Source organism: Silene latifolia, chromosome 9, assembly GCF_048544455.1.
Source record: "Silene latifolia isolate original U9 population chromosome 9, ASM4854445v1, whole genome shotgun sequence".
NCBI classification, from domain to species: domain Eukaryota; kingdom Viridiplantae; phylum Streptophyta; class Magnoliopsida; order Caryophyllales; family Caryophyllaceae; genus Silene; species Silene latifolia.
Genome location: NC_133534.1, coordinates 219710586 through 219734009, shown reverse-complemented (window position 1 = coordinate 219734009; position 23424 = coordinate 219710586). Strand labels below are relative to the sequence as shown.

Sequence of the window (23424 nt, the reverse complement as noted above, 5' to 3'; positions counted from 1 at the left end):
TTAATAAACAAGGACAAATGGTTCACATAACGAGTCACAAGGACTAACGAACAAGGACAAATGGTTCATACAACGAGTCACATGGACTAATGAACAAGTACAATTGCTTAACACAACGACTCACAAGGACTAATGAACAAGGATAAATTGTTTATACAACGAGTCACAAGTACTAATGAAAAAGGACAAATGGTTCACACAACGAGTCACATGGTCTAATGAACAAGTACAATTGTTTAACACAAAGAGTCACAAGGACTAATGAACAAGGACAAATGGGTCACACAACGAGTCACATGTACTAATGAACAAGTACAATTGTTTTAACACAACGAGTCACAAGGATTAATGAACAAGGATAAATGGTTTACACAACGAGTCACAAGGACTAATAAACAAGGACAATTGGTTCACACAACGGGTCACGTGGACTAATAAACAAGTACAATTGTTTAACACAACGAGTCACAAGGACTTATGAACAAGGACAAATGGTTCACACAACGAGTTACATTAATATAAACAAGGACAAATGGTTCACACAACGAGTCACAAGGGCTAATGAACAACGACAAATGGTTCACACAACGAGTCACATGGACAAATGAGCAAGTACAATTGTTTTAACCCAAGGATTAATGAACAAGGACAAATGGTTCGCACAACGAGTCACAAGGACTAACGAACAAGGAAAAATTGTTTCATACAACGAGTCACATGGACTAATGAACAAGTTCAATTATTTTGACACAGTCACAAGGATTAATGAACAAGGATAAATGGTTTACACAACGAGTCACAAGGACGAATGAACAAGGACAAATGGTTCACACTTCACACAACGATTCACATGGACTAATGAACAAGTACAATTGTTTAACACAACGACTCACAAGGACTAATGAACAAGGATAAATGGTTTACATAACGAGCCACAAGGACTAATGAATAAAGACAAATGGTTCACACTTAGTCATATGGACTAAGGAACAAGTACAATTGTTTAACACAACGAGTCACAAGGGCTAATGAACAAGAACAAAGGGTTCACACAACGAGTCACATGGACTAATGAACAAGTACAATTATTTTAACACAACCAGTCACAAGGATTAATGAATAAGGATAAATGGTTTACACAACAAGTCACAAGGACTAATGAACAAGGACAAATGGTTTACACAACAAGTCACATGGACTAATGAACAAGTACAATTGTTTAACACAACGACTCACAAGGACTAATGAACAAGGATAAATGGTTTACATAATGAGTCACAAGGACTAATGAACAAGGACAAATGGTTCACCAACGAGTCACGTGGACTAATAAACAATTACAATTGTTTAACACAATGACTCACAAGGACTAATGAACAAGGACAAATGGTTCACACAACGAGTCACATTTATTAATAAACAAGGACAAATGGTTCACATAACGAGTCACAAGGACTAACGAACAAGGACAAATGGTTCATACAACGAGTCATATGGACTAATGAACAAGTACAATTGCATAACACAACGACTGACAAGGACTCGAACAAGGATAAATTGTTTATACAACGAGTCACAAGTACTAATGAACAAGGACAAATGGTTCACACAACGAGTCACATGGACTAATGAACAAGTACAATTATTTAACACAACGAGTCACAAGGACTAATAAACAAGGACAAATGGTTCACAAAACGAGTCACATGGACTAATGAACAAGTACAATTGTTTTAACACAACGAGTCACAAGGATTAATGAACAAGGATAAATGGTTTACACAACGAGTGATACGGGAGTAAGTGATCAATTATTATTTGACGTAAATGACAAAGAAGTTCTTTTAAGTACTACAAATTGGACTTATTCATTTGGGGTGAATTCAAGTCTAAGTCATGTTGCGTTGATTAATGAAGATTATTTTAATGGACCAATCGCTTAATGGAAGTGATTGAAAAACTCCTTATCTTCTCAACATATTGTTGACATATTAAATAAAGTAGGGAGTTTCTTTAGTAATTTAAGTATGGGAGTTTACAAAACTTAAAATGCAGAGTTATCTCAATGCAACGCATTTCAAGTTGGATGAAAACAGAAGGCTTATTCAATTGAGTTAATTGTGGTAACTCATGAAGTTTTAGTAATCTCGCAAGTTTATTTGAGATAAATAAATTACATATGTTAAATGTAATAAGTGTTGTACGTTTTCATGTTTACGTACATTCATTTCTTAAATCACTATAAATAAGTGATGTTGTAATTGATTATAATCATCAAATTTTTAATACAAATTACACATTGAAGTTCTCGTTGAATTTTAATACAAGAATTGAGAAGTAATTCAATTCTATTTTGATTTTCTAGCTGCGGTTGGTGAAATCAATCGTTTAATTATTAGGCAAGGTCGTCTAATATTAAGCACCCCATTTTGTATAAATTCAAGGTCGAATTTGTGCAATCATATCTTTAATTTTTATTTTCTATTTAATTATAAATATAAAACCCACAAAAAAAAGTGCTTTATTTATATATTTCCACTTTGTGGAAACCATAAAATATTTAACGCTTCCGCTAACGTATCATCTGGTATCAGAGCTTCGGCTCTTGATTTCCTAACCAAGTGATAATGGTGAACGGTGACGAAGATGCAAATGCAAGGCGTGATAGGGAGATTGCTGTCCTTCTTGAAAACTTCCATTCGCAAGCTACAGTTTTAGAAGAATTACGAGACTTGGTCCTCAAGGATCGTAGTAGTAAATCACCTCCGCGAAATTACGAAGAACCAAGGCGCAATGTCGATGATCTCAAAGTAAATGAATTGCCAGAATTCAATGGAGGAACAGATCCGGAAAATTATTTGGAGTGGGAACGTAAGATTGAACGTATATTTGAATTTAAAGATCTCAACGATGAAAAATGCTGCAAGTATGTTATCTTAAAGCTTGTGAGAAATGCATCACTTTGGTATGAAAATTTAAAAATTCAAAGAGCACGTGAAAACAAAGAAAAGATAAATTCTTGGATGACCTTGAAACGCAAATTGCGTAAAAGGTATGTTCCAAAAAATTACAAACAAGATCTTTATCGAAGGGCCGCTGATTTGGTTCAAGGATCTTTAAGTGTGCATGAATACATTTCTGAATTTGAGAAAGTTACTATGATGTGTGATGTGAATGAACTAGAAGAACAAAAGATGGCACGATTTATGAGAGGCTTAAATCGACCTATTGCAAATGTAGTCGATATGTATCCATATGTTTCTTTTGATGATCTATGTTCATTATCTCTTAAAGTTGAGAAACAACAAAAGACTGCTCGTACCGCTTCATTTGGTACTAAAAGCACAACTTGGAGTAAGAATGAAGGTATGTCAAAATTTGGAGGTTCTGGCTCGAGTTCTAAACCTCAATTACCACCCAAACCAGAAGCTGGTAGTTCACATGCAAAAGGTAAAGAGCGTGACTTGAGTAAAATTCGTTGTTTTAAATGTCAAGGCTTTGGTCACTATCAAAGCGAGTGCCCAAACAAACGTATTGTTACTTTATGTGATGCAATTGAAAAGGAAGAAGAAGTTGAAACAAATGAGGAAATTGAAACTGAGGGATTTGAGGCTCCTATTGGAGGGGAGTCTTTAGTAATTCGACGCTCTTTACATGCCAAACTTGAACCTATTGATACTGAACAAAGGGAACAACTTTTTCACACTCGATGTCTTGTAAAAGGTAAATGGTGTAATGTGATAATTGATGGGGGAAGCTGCACAAATGTTGCTTCAACTGAAATGGTGAACAAGCTATCTTTGAACACTCATAATCATCCTAAACCTTATAAACTTCATTGGTTGAATGATGGTAATGAGGTAAAAGTAACAAAACAAACTCTTGTGAATTTTGCTATGGGTTCTTACGAAGATGAAATATTGTGTGATGTGGTGCCTATGGATGCTTGTCATCTCTTATTAGGTCGTCCTTGGCAATCTGACCGTGATGTCACTCACAGGGGACGCTCTAATGTGTATTCCTTATTGGTTGGTGGTAAGAAAATTGAATTGAAACCTATGTCTCCTAAGGACATAAGAACCACTATGAGTAAGAGTAAAAAACCAGGCTTAATAACAATTGCAAGTGCTAAAGATTTTGACAGGGAATTGAATAAAGGAGGTCAAGTTTTCGCTATTTTTGTCAAAGAGGGAGAAAATGAAAAAAATAGTTCTTTGGAGGTTCAACCTTTACTCCAACCCCTGATGGAGGAATTTCATGATGTATTTCCGGAGGATCTACCACCAGGCCTTCCACCAATGAGAGGAATTGAGCATCAAATTGATTTGATTCCCGGTGCTGCATTACCTAACAAAGCACCTTATAGATGCAATCCTGATGAGACAAAGGAGTTACAAAGGCAAATTGAGGAGCTTATGGAGCGTGGTTATGTGCGAGAAAGTTTAAGTCCGTGTGCAGTACCTGCACTTCTTGTTCCAAAGAAAGACGGTACGTGGCGTATGTGTATTGATAGTAGAGCTGTCAACAATATTACTATCAAATATCGTTTTCCTATTCCTCGTTTGGATGATATGCTTGATGAATTACATGGGTCAGTTATATTTTCCAAGATTGATTTGCGTAGTGGCTATCACCAAATCAGAATGCGTGAAGGAGATGAATGGAAAACCGCATTTAAGACAAAGCAGGGTTTATATGAGTGGTTGGTTATGCCATTTGGGCTTATTAACGCACCTAGCACATTTATGCGATTGATGAATGAGGTATTGAGATCTTTCATTGGTAAATTTGTTGTGGTTTACCTTGATGATATCCTTGTGTACAGCAAAAATACGGAAGAACACTTGAACCATTTGCATCAAGTGTTTGAAGTCTTAAGGAAGCAAAAATTATATGCCAAGTTGGAGAAATGTAGTTTTATGGTGCCTAGTGTTGTGTTTCTTGGATATGTGGTATCGAAAGATGGAGTTGCCGTTGACCAATCAAAAGTTGAAGCTATTCGTTCATGGTCTACACCAACAAATGTGACAGAAGTAAGATCATTTCATGGTTTAGCTTCTTTTTATCGTCGATTTATTCGCAATTTCAGCACTATTATGAGTCCTATAACTGAATGTTTAAAGAAAGGATCATTTGGATGGAATGACCAAGCTCAACGCGCATTTGGTGAGGTAAAGCGAAAGTTATGTGAAACACCTATCTTAGCATTACCTGATTTTTCTAATCCATTTGAAGTTGAATGTGACGCTAGTGGAGTGGGTATTGGAGCTGTTTTGCTTCAAGGTGGACGCCCAATTGCTTACTTTTCTGAAAAACTTGGTGGAGCAAGATGCAATTATTCGACGTATGATAAGGAATTTTATGCAATTGTGAGAGCTCTTGATCATTGGAGTCATTATTTGAGGCCTAATCATTTTGTGTTACATTCTGATCATGAAGCATTGAAACATATAAATGGCCAACACAAGCTTAACTCACGCCATGCTAAGTGGGTTGAATTTTTGCAGTCCTTTAATTTTTCATCAAAATATAAGGATGGTAAAAGTAATGTCGTCATTGCGATGCATTGTCTAGGCGTTATACGCTCCGACTACACTTAATGTGAGACTTCTTGGATTTGAGATGTTAAAAGCTTACTACAAGAACGACGTGGATTTTGCTGATATTGTTTCTACATGTAAACATGGTGTTCTGAAAGACTACTCACTACAAGATGATTTTCTTTTTAAAAGGAACCGCTTGTGTGTTCCTAAATGTCCAGTTCGTGAGTTATTAGTACGAGAAGCTCATGGAGGAGGTGTTGCAGGTCACTTTGGTGTTTCTAAAACACTTGATATTTTACATGAACATTTTTATTGGCCGAAAATGCAGGGAGATGTTCAAAGTTTAATTGCTAAATGTGTTACATGTCAAATGGCTAAGAGCAAATTCACACATGGAGAGTATTTGCCATTGCCTATTCCAAAGCATCCATGGGAAGATATTTCGATGGATTTCATTGTTGCTCTCCCTAGGACACCAAGAGGGAAGGATGCAATTATGGTGGTTGTCGATCAATTTTCTAAAATGGCTCATTTCATAGCTTGCCATAAAACTGATGATGCCTCATATGTTGCTGATTTGTATTTTCGCGAGATAGTTCGTTTACATGGGATACCTAAAACCATTGTTTCTGATCGAGACTCTAAGTTTTTGAGCTATTTTTGGAATACTCTATGGAGAAAGTTGGGTACCAAGTTATTATTTAGTACTTCACACCACCCGCAAACGGATGGGCAAACTGAAGTTACTAACCGAATTTTGGGTACTTTGCTTCGAGGTTTGGTGAGTAAAACACAAAGGGATTGGGATTTAAAGTTAGCTCATGCTGAGTTTGCTTATAACAGGTCACCTACATTTGCTACTAAGCATTCTCCATTTGAAGTTGTTTATGGTATTAATCCATATTTACCACTTGATTTAATTCCTTTGCCAAAAGATGAAATAATTCACAAGGATCTTTGAGGAGGCAAAACTAAAGTCTATGATGGAGTTACATGAACAAGTCCGCAAGAGAATTGAGGTTGTTAATGAAACATACAAGAGAAAAGCTAACAAGCACCGGAAGCCCAAAGTGTTCGATAATGGTGATTTGGTTTGGTTACATCTTAGAAATGAAAGATTTCCAAGTAAAAGGAAAAACAAGTTAATGCCTCGAGCAGAAGGTCCATATAAAATTATTGAGCGTGTGAATGATAATGCTTACAAGTTAGAGTTACCAGGTGATTACGGTGTTCATGCTACATTCAATGTTGGTGATTTATCTCCTTACTTAGATGATGACGGTCTTGCAGAATTGAGGTTAATTCCTTTTCAAGAGGGAGAGGATGATACGGGAGTAAGTGATCAATTATTATTTGATGTAAATGACAAAGAAGTTCTTTTAAGTACTACAAATTGGACTTATTCATTTGGGGTGAATTCAAGTCTAAGTCATGTTGCGTTGATTAATGAAGATTATTTTAATGGACCAATCGCTTAATGGAAGTGATTGAAAAACTCCTTATCTTCTCAACATATTGTTGACATATTAAATAAAGTAGGGAGTTTCTTTAGTAATTTAAGTATGGGAGTTTACAAAACTTAAAATGCAGAGTTATCTCAATGCAACGCATTTCAAGTTGGATGAAAACAGAAGGCTTATTCAATTGAGTTAATTGTGGTAACTCATGAAGTTTTAGTAATCTCGCAAGTTTATTTGAGATAAATAAATTACATATGTTAAATGTAATAAGTGTTGTACGTTTTCATGTTTACGTACATTCATTTCTTAAATCACTATAAATAAGTGATGTTGTAATTGATTATAATCATCAAATTTTTAATACAAATTACACATTGAAGTTCTCGTTGAATTTTAATACAAGAGTTGAGAAGTAATTCAATTCTATATTGATTTTCTAGCTGCGGTTGGTGAAATCAATCGTTTAATTATTAGGCAAGGTCGTCTAATATTAAGCACCCCATTTTGTATAAATTCAAGGTCGAATTTGTGCAATCATATCTTTAATTTTTATTTTCTATTTAATTATAAATATAAAACCCACAAAAAAAAGTGCTTTATTTATATATTTCCACTTTGTGGAAACCATAAAATATTTAACGCTTCCGCTAACGTATCAACGAGTCACAAGGACTAATGAACAAGGACAAATGGTTCACACAACGAGTCACATGGACTAATGAACAAGTACAATTGTTTAACACAATGACTCACAAGGACTAATGAACAAGGATAAATAGTTTACATAACGAGTCACAAGGACTAATGAACAAGGACAAATGGTTCACACAACGAGTCACGTGGACTAGTAAACAAGTATAATTGTTTAACACAACGAGTCACAAAGACTAATGAACAAGGACAAATGGTTCACACAACGAGTCACATTAATATAAACAAGGACAAATGGTTCACACAACGAGTCACAAGGGCTAATGAGCAAGTATAATTGTTTTAAGCCATGGATTAATGAACAAGGACAAATGGTTCGCACAACGAGTCACAAAGACTAACGAACAAGGACAAATGGTTCATACAACGAGTCACATGGACTAATAAACAAGTACAATTGTTTAACACAACGACTCACAAGGACTAATGAACAAGGATAAATTGTTTATATAACAAGTCACAAGGACTAATGAACAAGGACAAATGGTTCACACAACGAGTCACATGGACTAATGAACAAGTACAATTGTTTAACACAACGACGCACAAGGACTAATGAACTAGGACAAATGGTTAAACACAACGAGTCACATGGACTAATGAACAAGTATAATTGTTTTAACACAATGAGTCACAAGGACTAATGAACAAGGACAAATGGTTTACACAACGAGCCACAAGGACTAATGAACAAGGACAAATGGTTCACACAACGAGTCACATAGACTAACGAACTAGTACAATTGTTTAACACAACGAGCCACAAGGATTAATGAACAAGGACAAATGGTTCACACAACGAGCCACAAGGACTAACAAACAAGTACAATTGTTAGTACAATTTTCTTAACACAACGAGTCACATGGATTAATGAACAAGAACAAATGGTTTACACAAGGACTAATGACCAAGGACAAATGGTTCACACAGCGAGTCACATGGGCTAATGAACAAGTACAATTGTTTAACACAACGAGTCACAAGGCCTAATGAACAAGGACAATGATACACTCAACGAGTCACGTTTACTAAGAAACAAGGATAATTGGTTCACAAAACGAGTCACAAGGGCTAATGAACAAGGACAAATGGTTCACACAACGAGTCATATGGACTAATGAACAAGTACAATTGTTTAACACAACGAGTTACGAAGACTAATAAACAAAGACAAATGGTTTACAGAACAAGTCACACGGACTAATGAATAAGGACAAATGGTTCACACAATGAGTCACATGGACTAATGAACAAGTACAATTGTTTAACACAACGACTCACAAGGACTAATGAACAAGGATAAATGGTTTACATAACGAGTCACAAGGACTAATGAACAAGGACAAATGGTTCACACAATGAGTCACGTGGACTAATAAACAAGTACAATTGTTTAACACAACGACTCACAAAGACTAATGAAAAAGGAGAAATGGTTCACACACAAGTCACATTTATTAATAAACAAGGACAAATGGTTCGCACAACGAGTCACAAGGACTAACGAACAAGGACAAATGGTTCATACAACGAGTCACATGGACTAATGAACAAGTACAATTGCTTAACACAACGACTCACAAGGACTAATGAACAAGGATAAATTGTTTATACAACGAGTTACAAGTACTAATGAACAAGGACAAATGGTTCACACAACGAGTCACATGGACTAATGAACAAGTACAATTGTTTAACACAACGAGTCACAAGGACTAATGAACAAGGACAAATGGTTCACACAACGAGTCACATGGACTAATGAATAAGTACAATTGTTTTAACACAACGAGTCACAAGGATTAATGAACAAGGATAAATTGTTTACACAACGAGTCACAAGAACTAATGAACAAGGACAAATGGTTCACACAACGAGTCACATGGACTAATGAACAAGTACAATTGTTTAACACAACGACGCACAAGGACTAATGAACTAGGACAAATGGTTAAACACAACGAGTCACATGGACTAATGACCAAGTACAATTGTTTTAACACAATGAGTCACAAGGACTAATGAACAAGGACAAATGGTTTACCCAACGAGCGACAAGGACTAATGAACAAGGACAAATGGTTCACACAACGATCACATAGACTAATGAACTAGTACAATTGTTTAACACAACGAGCCACAAGGATTAATGAACAAGGACAAATGGTTCACACAACGAGCCACATGGACTAACAAACAAGTACAATTGTTAGTACAATTTTTTTAACACAACGAGTCACATGGATTAAAGAACAAGAACAAATGGTTTACACGAGGACTAATGACCAAGGACAAATGGTTCACACAGCGAGTCACATGGGCTAATGAACAAGTACAATTGTTTAACACAACGAGTCACAATGCCTAATGAACAAGGGCAATGATACACTCAACGAGTCACATTTACTAAGAAACAAGGATAATTGGTTCACAAAACGAGTCACAAAGGCTAATGAACAAGGACAAATGGTTCACACAACGAGTCATATGGACTAATGAACATGTACAATTGTTTAACACAACGAGTCACGAAGACTAATAAACAAGGACAAATGGTTTACAGAACAAGTCACACGGACTAATGAACAAGGACAAATGGTTCACACAATGAGTCACATGGACTAATGAACAAGTACAATTGTTTAACACAACGACTCACAAGGACTAATGAACAAGGATAAATGGTTTACATAACGAGTCACAAGAACTAATGAACAAGGACAAATGGTTCACACAATGAGTCACGTGGACTAATAAACAAGTACAATTGTTTAACACAACGACTCACAAGGACTAATGAAAAAGAAGAAATGGTTCACACACAAGTCACATTTATTAATAAACAAGGACAAATGGTTCGCACAACGAGTCACAAGGACTAACGAACAAGGACAAATGGTTCATACAACGAGTCACATGGACTAATGAACAAGTACAATTGCTTAACACAACGACTCACAAGGACTAATGAACAAGGATAAATTGTTATACAACGAGTTACAAGTACTAATGAACAAGGACAAATGGTTCACACAACGAGTCACATGGACTAATGAACAAGTACAATTGTTTAACACAACGAGTCACAAGGACTAATGAACAAGGACAAATGGTTCACACAATGAGTCACATGGACTAATGAACAAGTACAATTGTTTTAACACAACGAGTCACAAGGATTAATGAACAAGGATAAATTGTTTACACAACGAGTCACAAGAACTAATGAACAAGGACAAATGGTTCACACAACGAGTCACATGGACTAATGAACAAGTACAATTGTTTAACACAACGACGCACAAGGACTAATGAACTAGGACAAATGGTTAAACACAACGAGTCACATGAACTAATGAACAAGTACAATTGTTTTAACACAATGAGTCACAAGGACTAATGAACAAGGACAAATGGTTTACACAACGAGCCACAAGGACTAATGAACAAGGACAAATGGTTCACACAACGATCACATAGACTAATGAACTAGTACAATTGTTTAACACAACGAGCCACAAGGATAAATGAACAAGGACAAATGGTTCACACAACGAGCCACATGGACTAACAAACAAGTACAATTGTTAGTACAATTTTCTTAACACAACGAGTCACATGGATTAATGAACAAGAACAAATGGTTTACACAAGGACTAATGACCAAGGACAAATGGTTCACACAGCGAGTCACATGGGCTAATGAACAAGTACAATTGTTTAACACAATGAGTCACAAGGCCTAATGAACAAGGACAATGATACACTCAACGAGTCACGTTTACTAAGAAACAAGGATAATTGGTTCACAAAACGAGTCACAAGGGCTAATGAACAAGGACAAATGGTTCACACAACGAGTCATATGGACTAATGAACAAGTACAATTGTTCAACACAACGAGTCACGAAGACTAATAAACAAGGACAAATGGTTTACAGAACAAGTCACACGGACTAATGAACAAGGACAAATGGTTCACACAATGAGTCACATGGACTAATGAACAAGTACAATTGTTTAACACAACGACTCACAAGGACTAATGAACAAGGATAAATGGTTTACATAACGAGTCACAAGGACTAATGAAAAAGGACAAATGGTTCACACAATGAGTCACGTGGACTACTAAACAAGTACAATTGTTTAACACAACGACTCACAAGGACTAATGAAAAAGGAGAAATGGTTCACACACAAGTCACATTTTTTAATAAACAAGGACAAATGGTTCGCACAACGAGTCACAAGGACTAACGAACAAGGACAAATGGTTCATACAACGAGTCACATGGACTAATGAACAAGTACAATTGCTTAACACAACGACTCACAAGGACTAATGAACAAGGATAAATTGTTTATACAACGAGTTACAAGTACTAATGAACAAGGACAAATGGTTCACACAACGAGTCACATGAACTAATGAACAAGTACAATTGTTTAACACATGGAGTCACAAGGACTAATGAACGAGGACAAATGGTTCACACAACGAGTCACATGGACTAATGAACAAGTACAATTGTTTTAACACAACGAGTCACAAGGATTAATGAACAAGGATAAATTGTTTACACAACGAGTCACAAGAACTAATGAACAAGGGCAAATGGTTCACACAACGAGTCACATGGACTAATGAACAAGTACAATTGTTTAACACAACGACGCACAAGGACTAATGAAGTAGGACAAATGGTTAAACACAACGAGTCACATGGACTAATGAACAAGTACAATTGTTTTAACACAATGAGTCACAAGGACTAATGAACAAGGACAAATGGTTTACACAACGAGCCACAAGGACTAATGAACAAGGACAAATGGTTCACACAACGATCACATAGACTAATGAACTAGTACAATTGTTTAACACAATGAGCCACAAGGATTAATGAACAAGGACAAATGGTTCACACAACGAGCCACATGGACTAACAAACAAGTATAATTGTTAGTACAATTTTTTTAACACAACGAGTCACATGGATTAATGAACAAGAACAAATGGTTTACACGAGGACTAATGACCAAGGACAAATGGTTGACACAGCGAGTCACATGGGCTAATGAACAAGTACAATTGTTTAACACAACGAGTCACAATGCCTAATGAACAAGGACAATGATACACTCAACGAGTCACATTTACTAAGAAACAAGGATAATTGGTTCACAAAACGAGTCACAAGGGCTAATGAACAAGGACAAATGGTTCACACAACGAGTCATATGGACTAATGAACAAGTACAATTGTTTAACACAACGAGTCACGAAGACTAATAAACAAGGACAAATGGTTTACGTAACAAGTCACACGGACTAATGAACAAGGACAAATGGTTCACACAATGAGTCACATGGACTAATGAACAAGTACAATTGTTTAACACAACGACTCACAAGGACTAATGAACAAGGATAAATGGTTTACATAATGAGTCACAAGGACTAATGAACTAGGACAAATGGTTCACACAATAAGTCACGTGGACTAATAAACAAGTACAATTGTTTAACACAACGACTCACAAGGACTAATGAAAAAGGAGAAATGGTTCACACAACGAGTCACATTTATTAATAAACAAGGACAAATGGTTCGCTCAACGAGTCACAAGGACTAACGAACAAGGACATATGGTTCATACAACGAGTCACATGGACTAATGAACAAGTACAATTGCTTAACACAACGACTCACAAGGACTAATGAACAAGGATAAATTGTTTATACAACGAGTCACAAGTACTAACGAACAAGGACAAATGGTTCACACAACGAGTCACATGGACTAATGAACAAGTACAATTGTTTAACACAACGAGTCACAAGGACTAATGAACAAGGACAAATGGTTCACACAACGAGTCACATGGACTAATGAACAAGTACAATTGTTTTAACACAACGAGTCACAAGGATTAATGAACAAGGATAAATTGTTTACACAACGAGTCACAAGGACTAATGAACAAGGACAAATTGTTCACACAACGAGTCACATGGACTATTGAACAAGTACAAGTGTTTAACACAATGACTCACTAGGACTAATGAACAAGGATAAATGGTTTACATGACGAGTCAAAAGGACTAATGAACAAGGACAAATGGTTCACACAACGAGTCACGTGGACTAATAAAGAAGTACAATTGTTTAACACAACGAGTCACAAGGACTAAGGAACAAGGACAAATGGTTCACACAACGAGTCACGTTAATATAAACAAGGACAAATGGTTCACACAACGAGTCACAAGGGCTAATGAACAACGACAAATGGTTCACACAACGAGTCACATGGACTAATGAGCAAGTACAATTGTTTTAACCCAAGGATTAATGAACAAGGACAAATGGTTCACACAACGAGTCACAAGGACTAACGAACAAGGAAAAATTGTTTCATACAACGAGTCACATGGACTAATGAACAAGTACAATTGTTTAACACAACGACTCACTAGGACTAATGAACAAGGATAAATTGTTTATACAACGAGTTACAAGTACTAATGAACAAGGACAAATGGTTCACACAACGAGTTACATGGACTAATGAACAAGTACAATTGTTTAACACAACGAGTCACAAGGACTAATGAACAAGGACAAATGGTTCACACAACGAGTCACATGGACTAATGAACAAGTACAATTGTTTTAACACAACGAGTCACAAGGATTAATGAACAAGGATAAATTGTTTACACAACGAGTCACAAGGACTAATGAACAAGGACAAATGGTTCACACAACGAGTCGCATGGACTAATGAACAAGTACAATTGTTTAACACAACGACGCACAAGGACTAATGAAGTAGGACAAATGGTTAAACACAACGAGTCACATGGACTAATGAACAAGTACAATTGTTTTAACACAATGAGTCACAAGGACTAATGAACAAGGACAAATGGTTTACACAACGAGCCACAAGGACTAATGAACAAGGACAAATGGTTCACACAACGATCACATAGACTAATGAACTAGTACAATTGTTTAACACAATGAGCCACAAGGATTAATGAACAAGGACAAATGGTTCACACAACGAGCCACATGGACTAACAAACAAGTATAATTGTTAGTACAATTTTTTTAACACAACGAGTCACATGGATTAATGAACAAGAACAAATGGTTTACACGAGGACTAATGACCAAGGACAAATGGTTCACACAGCGAGTCACATGGGCTAATGAACAAGTACAATTGTTTAACACAACGAGTCACAATGCCTAATGAACAAGGACAATGATACACTCAACGAGTCACATTTACTAAGAAACAAGGATAATTGGTTCACAAAACGAGTCACAAGGGCTAATGAACAAGGACAAATGGTTCACACAACGAGTCATATGGACTAATGAACAAGTACAATTGTTTAACACAACGAGTCACGAAGACTAATAAACAAGGACAAATGGTTTACAGAACAAGTCACACGGACTAATGAACAAGGACAAATGGTTCACACAATGAGTCATATGGACTAATGAACAAGTACAATTGTTTAACACAACGACTCACAAGGACTAATGAACAAGGATAAATGGTTTACATAATGAGTCACAAGGACTAATGAACTAGGACAAATGGTTCACACAATAAGTCACGTGGACTAATAAACAAGTACAATTGTTTAACACAACGACTCACAAGGACTAATGAAAAAGGAGAAATGGTTCACACAACGAGTCACATTTATTAATAAACAAGGACAAATGGTTCGCTCAACGAGTCACAAGGACTAACGAACAAGGACATATGGTTCATACAACGAGTCACATGGACTAATGAACAAGTACAATTGCTTAACACAACGACTCACAAGGACTAATGAACAAGGATAAATTGTTTATACAACGACTCACAAGTACTAACGAACAAGGACAAATGGTTCACACAACGAGTCACATGGACTAATGAACAAGTACAATTGTTTAACACAACGAGTCACAAGGACTAATGAACAAGGACAAATGGTTCACACAACGAGTCACATGGACTAATGAACAAGTACAATTGTTTTAACACAACGAGTCACAAGGATTAATGAACAAGGATAAATTGTTTACACAACGAGTCACAAGGACTAATGAACAAGGACAAATTGTTCACACAACGAGTCACATGGACTATTGAACAAGTACAAGTGTTTAACACAATGACTCACTAGGACTAATGAACAAGGATAAATGGTTTACATAACGAGTCAAAAGGACTAATGAACAAGGACAAATGGTTCACACAACGAGTCACGTGGACTAATAAAGAAGTACAATTGTTTAACACAACGAGTCACAAGGACTAAGGAACAAGGACAAATGGTTCACACAACGAGTCACGTTAATATAAACAAGGACAAATGGTTCACACAACGAGTCACAAGGGCTAATGAACAACGACAAATGGTTCACACAACGAGTCACATGGACTAATGAGCAAGTACAATTGTTTTAACCCAAGGATTAATGAACAAGGACAAATGGTTCACACAACGAGTCACAAGGACTAACGAACAAGGAAAAATTGTTTCATACAACGAGTCACATGGACTAATGAACAAGTACAATTGTTTAACACAACGACTCACTAGGACTAATGAACAAGGATAAATTGTTTATACAACGAGTTACAAGTACTAATGAACAAGGACAAATGGTTCACACAACGAGTTACATGGACTAATGAACAAGTACAATTGTTTAACACAACGAGTCACAAGGACTAATGAACAAGGACAAATGGTTCACACAACGAGTCACATGGACTAATGAACAAGTACAATTGTTTTAACACAACGAGTCACAAGGATTAATGAACAAGGATAAATTGTTTACACAACGAGTCACAAGGACTAATGAACAAGGACAAATGGTTCACACAACGAGTCGCATGGACTAATGAACAAGTACAATTGTTTAACACAACGACGCACAAGGACTAATGAACTAGGTCAAATGGTTAAACACAACGAGTCACATGGGCTAATGAACAAGTACAATTGTTTTAACACAATGAGTCACAAGGACTAATGAACAAGGACAAATGGTTTACACAACGAGCCACAAGAACTAAAGAACAGGGACAAATGGTTCACACAACGAGTCACATAGACTAATGAACTAGTACAATTGTTTAACACAACGAGCCACAAGGATTAATGAACAAGGACAAATGGTTCACACAACGAGCCACATGGACTAACAAAAAGTACAATTGTTAGTACAATTTTTTTAACACAACGAGTCACATGGATTAATGAACAAGAACAAATGGTTTACACGAGGACTAATGACCAAGGACAAATGGTTCACACAGCTTGTCACATGGGCTAATGAACAAGTACAATCGTTTAACACAACGAGTCACAATGCCTAATGAACAAGGACAATGATACACTCAACGAGTCACAATTACTAAGAAACAAGGATAATTGGTTCACAAAACGAGTCACAAGGGCTAATGAACAAGGACAAATGGTTCACACAACGAGTCATATGGACTAATGAACAAGTACAATTGTTTAACACAACGAGTCACGAAGACTAATAAACAAGGACAAATGGTTTACAGAACAAGTCACACGGACTAATGAACAAGGACAAATGGTTCACACAATGAGTCACATGGACTAATGAACAAGTACAATTGTTTAACACAACGACTCACAAGGACTAATGAACAAGGATAAATGGTTTACATAACGAGTCACAAGGACTAATGAACTAGGACAAATGGTTCACACAATAAGTCACGTGGACTAATAAACAAGTACAATTGTTTAACACAACGACTCACAAGGACTAATGAAAAAGGAGAAATGGTTCACACAACGAGTCACATTTATTAATAAACAAGGACAAATGGTTCGCTCAACGAGTCACAAGGACTAACGAACAAGGACAAATGGTTCATACAACGAGTCACATGGACTAATGAACAAGTACAATTGCTTAACACAACGACTCACAAGGACTAATGAACAAGGATAAATTGTTTATACAACGAGTCACAAGTACTAACGAACAAGGACAAATGGTTCACACAACGAGTCACATGGACTAATGAACAAGTACAATTGTTTAACACAACGAGTCACAAGGACTAATGAACAAGGACAAATGGTTCACACAAGGAGTCACTTGGACTAATGAACAAGTACAATTGTTTTAACACAACGAGTCACAAGGATTAATGAACAAGGATAAATTGTTTACACAACGAGTCACAAGGACTAATGAACAAGGACAAATGGTTCACACAACGAGTCACATGGACTATTGAACAAGTACAATTGTTTAACACAATGACTCACTAGGACTAATGAACAAGGATAAATGGTTTACATAACGAGTCAAAAGGACTAATGAACAAGGACAAATGGTTCACACAACGAGTCACGTGGACTAATAAACAAGTACAATTGTTTAACACAACGAGTCACAAGGACTAAGGAACAAGGACAAATGGTTCACACAACGAGTCACATTAATATAAACAAGGACAAATGGTTCACACAACGAGTCACAAGGGCTAATGAACAACGACAAATGGTTCACACAATGAGTCACATGGACTAATGAGCAAGTACAATTGTTTTGACCCAAGGATTCATGAACAAGGACAAATGGTTCACACAACGAGTCACAAGGACTAACGAACAAGGAAAAATTGTTTCATACAACGAGTCACATGGACTAATGAACAAGTACAATTGTTTAACACAACGACTCACAAGGACTAATGAACAAGGATAAATTGTTTATACAACGAGTCACAAGGACTAATGAACAAGGATAAATGGTTCACACAACGAGTCACATGGACTAATGAACAAGTACAATTGTTTAACACAACGAGTCACAAGGACTAATGAACAAGGACAAATGGTTAAACACAACGAGTCACATGGACTAATGAACAAGTACAATTATTTTAACACAATGAGTCACAAGGTCTAATGAACAAGGACAAATGGTTTACACAACGAGTCACAAGGACTAATGAACAAGGACAAATGGTTCACACAACGAGTCACATAGACTAATGAACTAGTATAATTGTTTAACACAACGAGCCACAAGGACTAATGAACAAGGACAAATGGTTCACACAACGAGTCCCATGGACTAACGAACAAGTACAATTTTTAGTACAATTTTTTTAACACAACGAGTCACAAGGATTAATGAACAAGAACAAATGGTTTACACAAGGACTAATGACCAAGGACAAATGGTTCACACAGCGAGTCACATGGACTAATGAACAAGTACAATTGTTTAACACAACGAGTCACAAGGACTAATGAACAAGGACAATTGTTCACTCAACGAGTCACATTTAATAAGAAACAAGGATAATTGGTTCACAAAACGAGTCACAAGGGCTAATGAACAAGGACAAATGGTTCACACAACGAGTCATATGGACTAATGAACAAGTACAATTGTTTTAACACAACGAGTCACAAGGATTAATGAACAAGGATAAATGGTTTACACAACGAGTCACAAGGACTAATTGATGTAAAATCTGGTCGATTTTAAAGATATGAACAGTACGTTGGACGGTTCGGATTTTGTTGTAAAAAACGCAGCGGAATATTAAACTGTTTATTTAATTTTTATATGTTTTTGAAACGGAAATTAAAAGATATGACGTGAATAAACTCTCCTCCCTCGCAAGGAACTCGAACTCACACACGACTGGTTTTTGTGATTCTCACCTCGCAAGGATCAACCACACTCTAATCTCTCCCTCGCAAGAAAGAAATAAGACTCTCAAAGCTCGCATGCAATAAGCAACAAGAAAAGTTGTATTAATCTCTAAACTTGAATGAATAAAACTGAATACAAATGACCCTATTTATACTATAAAGAAACCGACCTCCCTTCCCTAAACTTCCTTAACTTGTCCTAAACTGATTAGGAAATTCGACCCATATTATGGCAAATTGCCTTATTATAATCTTGCTAAGATTAGGAAAGAAACTATAAGGAAATAACAATACTACCTTAAATTTATTGACTAGAATTAGGAAAGCAAAAATAAGGAAACTAATAATCTTAAACACCTCCATCAGCACCGACCTTGACCCTCCTTGGTTGGCGTGTTGACTTAGATGGACTCCAGCCCGTCACTTTTGCCTCTCCATGCTATCATATTCACGATACTTGGGCCCATTTTGAAACCTTCAGAAATGTGAGTTACATTTCGACTAATTAAGACTTCATTTTCATTTTCTTCAAGTGCTCCTGCATCATTCTCCCCTTCTTTTTGAGAATTTGACCTCAAATTTTCGTCATCTAAGTACGGTGACAAATCTCCAACATTGAATGTCGCACTTACACCTCCATACTCACTCGGCAATTCTAACTTGTAGGCATTAGTCCCATAGCTTTCAAGTATCTTGAATGGTCCATCGGCTCTTGGCATCAATTTATTCTTCCTCTTGGATGGAAAACGTTCCTTCCTTAAGTGTAACCATACTAAGTCTCCAACTTTGAAAACAGGTTGCTTTCGATGTTTATTTGCTTTCTCCTTGTATCTAGCATTGGCTTTCTCGATTTGTGCTTTAACTTGTTCACAAACTCGAAAAAATGCAGCTTGTCCTTTCCTTTGCTTCGAAACTCATCACATCCTTCTTTGGTATAGGAACCAAATCAATAGGAAGATACGGATTCACCCCATAAACAATTTCGAATGGTGATCTTCCCGTGGTCATTGATGGCGTTCGGTTGTATGCAAACTCAGCATGAGCTAACTTAACATCCCAATCTTTCGTACTCTTGCTAACCAAACCTCGTAACAAGCTTCCCAAAGTTCTATTAGTCACCTCGGTTTGTCCATCTGTTTGTGGATGATGAGAAGTACTAAATAACAACTTCGTTCCAACCAATCTCCATAATGTCTTCCAAAAGTAGCTTAAGAACTTAACATCTCGATCCGACACAATAGTAAGTGGAATACCATGTAATCGAACAATCTCTTTGTAATAAAGTTCAGCAATATTGGTAGCGTCATCGGTTTTATGACATGGGATGAAATGCGCCATCTTTGAAAATCGATCCACAACAACCATAATTGAATCCTTTCCTCTTTGAGTTCTAGGTAAACCAAGTATGAAGTCCATACTTACCTCATTCCACGGTTGTGTAGGTACGGGCAGGGGCGTATAAAATCCCTTATTGAACATACTCTTTGCCTTTTGACACACCACACACTTAGCCACGATCTCTTGCACATCTTTGCTCATCTTTGGACAATAAAAATGCTCACTCAAAATATCATTAGTCTTGTTTACTCCAAAGTGTCCAGCTATTGCACCACCATGAGCTTCACGAATCAAAAGCTCTCGGATTGATCCGTTGGGAATACATAATCGATTGCCTTTGAAAAGATAACCGTCTTGAACAGTATATAACCCCGTTGGCTCAATAATCTCCTTAGCAAACTCTTGATCAGATTTGTACAGTTCTTTGATATGTTCAAACCCATCGCATCTAACTCGATCAATAAAGTATGTCTTCGAGACAACGCATCAGCAACAACATTAGAAACTCCCATCTTATACTTTGATGAGAAAGTGATACGAATTCTACTCAAAGAATAGAACTCGTGAGTTTGCAGCGGAATTAACGAAACTGAACAGTGCTGAGAACTGTCCGATTTACGAATTGGTACGATTTGAACGGTTTTTGAGAGTGTCTGATTGAGAATCCGTAACAGGTTTTTATGTGTTTTTGATATTGTAACAATACAACAAAACAAAAGAGATATTTGACCGATCTAGACCTATAGATCGTTCAATGGTGATTGTTATTCAAGACCTATTGAATAGCAATCGTGTTAATGCCCGAACGCGTCAAGCAAGAACAATTTTGGATCAAACGCGTAAATCCGATTCAGCAATTGCACACGGCAAATACTAGGGTTTTTCTTATTTCAATTCAACATTCAATAATCTAGAGAACAATACAACGACCATATTTATACTAGCTATGAAACCGACCTAATGCCCTAAATGCATGCTGAAATGGGCATCACAATCTTACCTAAACTCGACTTTCCTAAAGCTAAAATAATTCCTTTATTCTGTTATTCTAAAACTAGGAAATAAACTAATTTGTAAATAATTAAATTAATTACTTGGAAATAATATTCTGAAAAATAAGACTAATTTACTAGCATATGATTTCTTTTAGGCAAGAAATCTCGACACCACTTCCTTGGGCGCCAATTAAAGCGTAAACCAGTACTTCTTCTGGACGTTTTATTGAACACTCACTCGAACTGTTCATTTTGATCACTTCTAGCATTATTTCCGTATCATCCTCTCTCCCTTAGAAGAGAATTGACCTCAATTCTGGAAGTATAAGTCCGCGTGGATCAAAAACGAACATAAATTCGTTGCCAAGCCTCAGCTCATTCGTTCCTCTTAATTTTAACATTCTTTTGTGCCATAGCAGCTTGTGCCTTCCACCCCTCCTCCCTCCGTGCACATGCCTTAATAGACTACTACAAAACCCATTGACGAACAAGCAATGTAAACAAGACAAATCCCTCAAAGTTGCAGCATCCTTTTGTACTTGAAAATCAGCCAAATAATAAACTTGTAGGATCTGAAACTCGTTAGAACTAATTGTACTCTCGATTTGCTTCTCAAATAATTTGAACTCCTAGCTAGAATCAAACAAATAACACGGCTCCTTGACCAAAGAAACAACCGTATACCCATCACCATAAACATCAAATTTTAGACGTTGATTGAAATCAATTGAAGAAGCAACGTTGTAAACAGCACATTCTCCACCCTTATGAAACAACAGCTCATCATAATCATCAAAGAACGGAGGTAAATCCAGATTTAAGAAATAGTTACCTTCCATTTGAATTTCTTCGTGAAAGAATAAATCTTTGTAGCCTTCTATCTCGATCATCCCCATAAGACCGTCTTAATTTAAGGAAATCAAGAGCCGAAGCTCTGATACCACTTATGATACGAATTATACTCAAAAGAATAGAACTCGTGAGTTTGCAGCGGAACTAACAAAACTGGACAGTGCTGAAGACTGTCTGATTGTCGAGTTAATCGATTCTGGAACAATTTGAACCGTTTCAGTGACTGTCTGATTATAACTCGAATCTGTAATTTTTATGTGTTTTCGTATTTAGTGAACGAAAATAAAGTAACAAGGGATATTTGATTCGAGATCTATGAAGAAAACAAACCAATGAGATATTTGCTTGAGCTAGACGTATAACTCAACCAATGGTAAACTATAATCAAGACCTATTGATTATAACTCGGGTTAATGCTTAAAAACGCGTCAAACAATAACAATTTTGGAACGAACTCGTCGAACCGATGTTTACAACTGTAAACGAAAAACTCACTATTTTTATTCAATAACTCAATCTATATGATAAACAATACATTAGACCTCCTTATATAGGAGTTAGAAACCAACCTAGCTAACCTAAAACAATCTGAAACTTACCTAAAACCGTCTTGCCTTATTCTGTTAACTAGGAAATAAAATAAACTAATAATAATCTCTAATTAGGAAATAAACTAGTCCTAATGATTTATGGAAAACCTATATTTTGTATCAGAAAGTAAAAGATTGTAGAAACTCAACCCACTTGGCATGTCTTTGATTTAACTT

At 36.4% G+C, this 23424-nt stretch overlaps 1 protein-coding gene across 1 annotated transcript; it reads left to right on the top strand.

Moving 5' to 3' along the window:
• Positions 1 to 2627: 2627 nt before the first annotated feature.
• LOC141602246 (uncharacterized) lies at positions 2628 to 5600 on the top strand. The gene has a single exon (XM_074422550.1). It carries the CDS (start codon positions 2628 to 2630, stop codon positions 5598 to 5600), a length of 2973 nt encoding a protein of 990 aa, XP_074278651.1.
• Positions 5601 to 23424: the final 17824 nt, after the last annotated feature.

Coding starts and splice junctions, on each gene's coding strand:
- LOC141602246 (XM_074422550.1), top strand. CDS start 2,628: ATGGTGAACGGTGACGAAGATGCAAATGCAAGGCGTGATAGGGAGATT.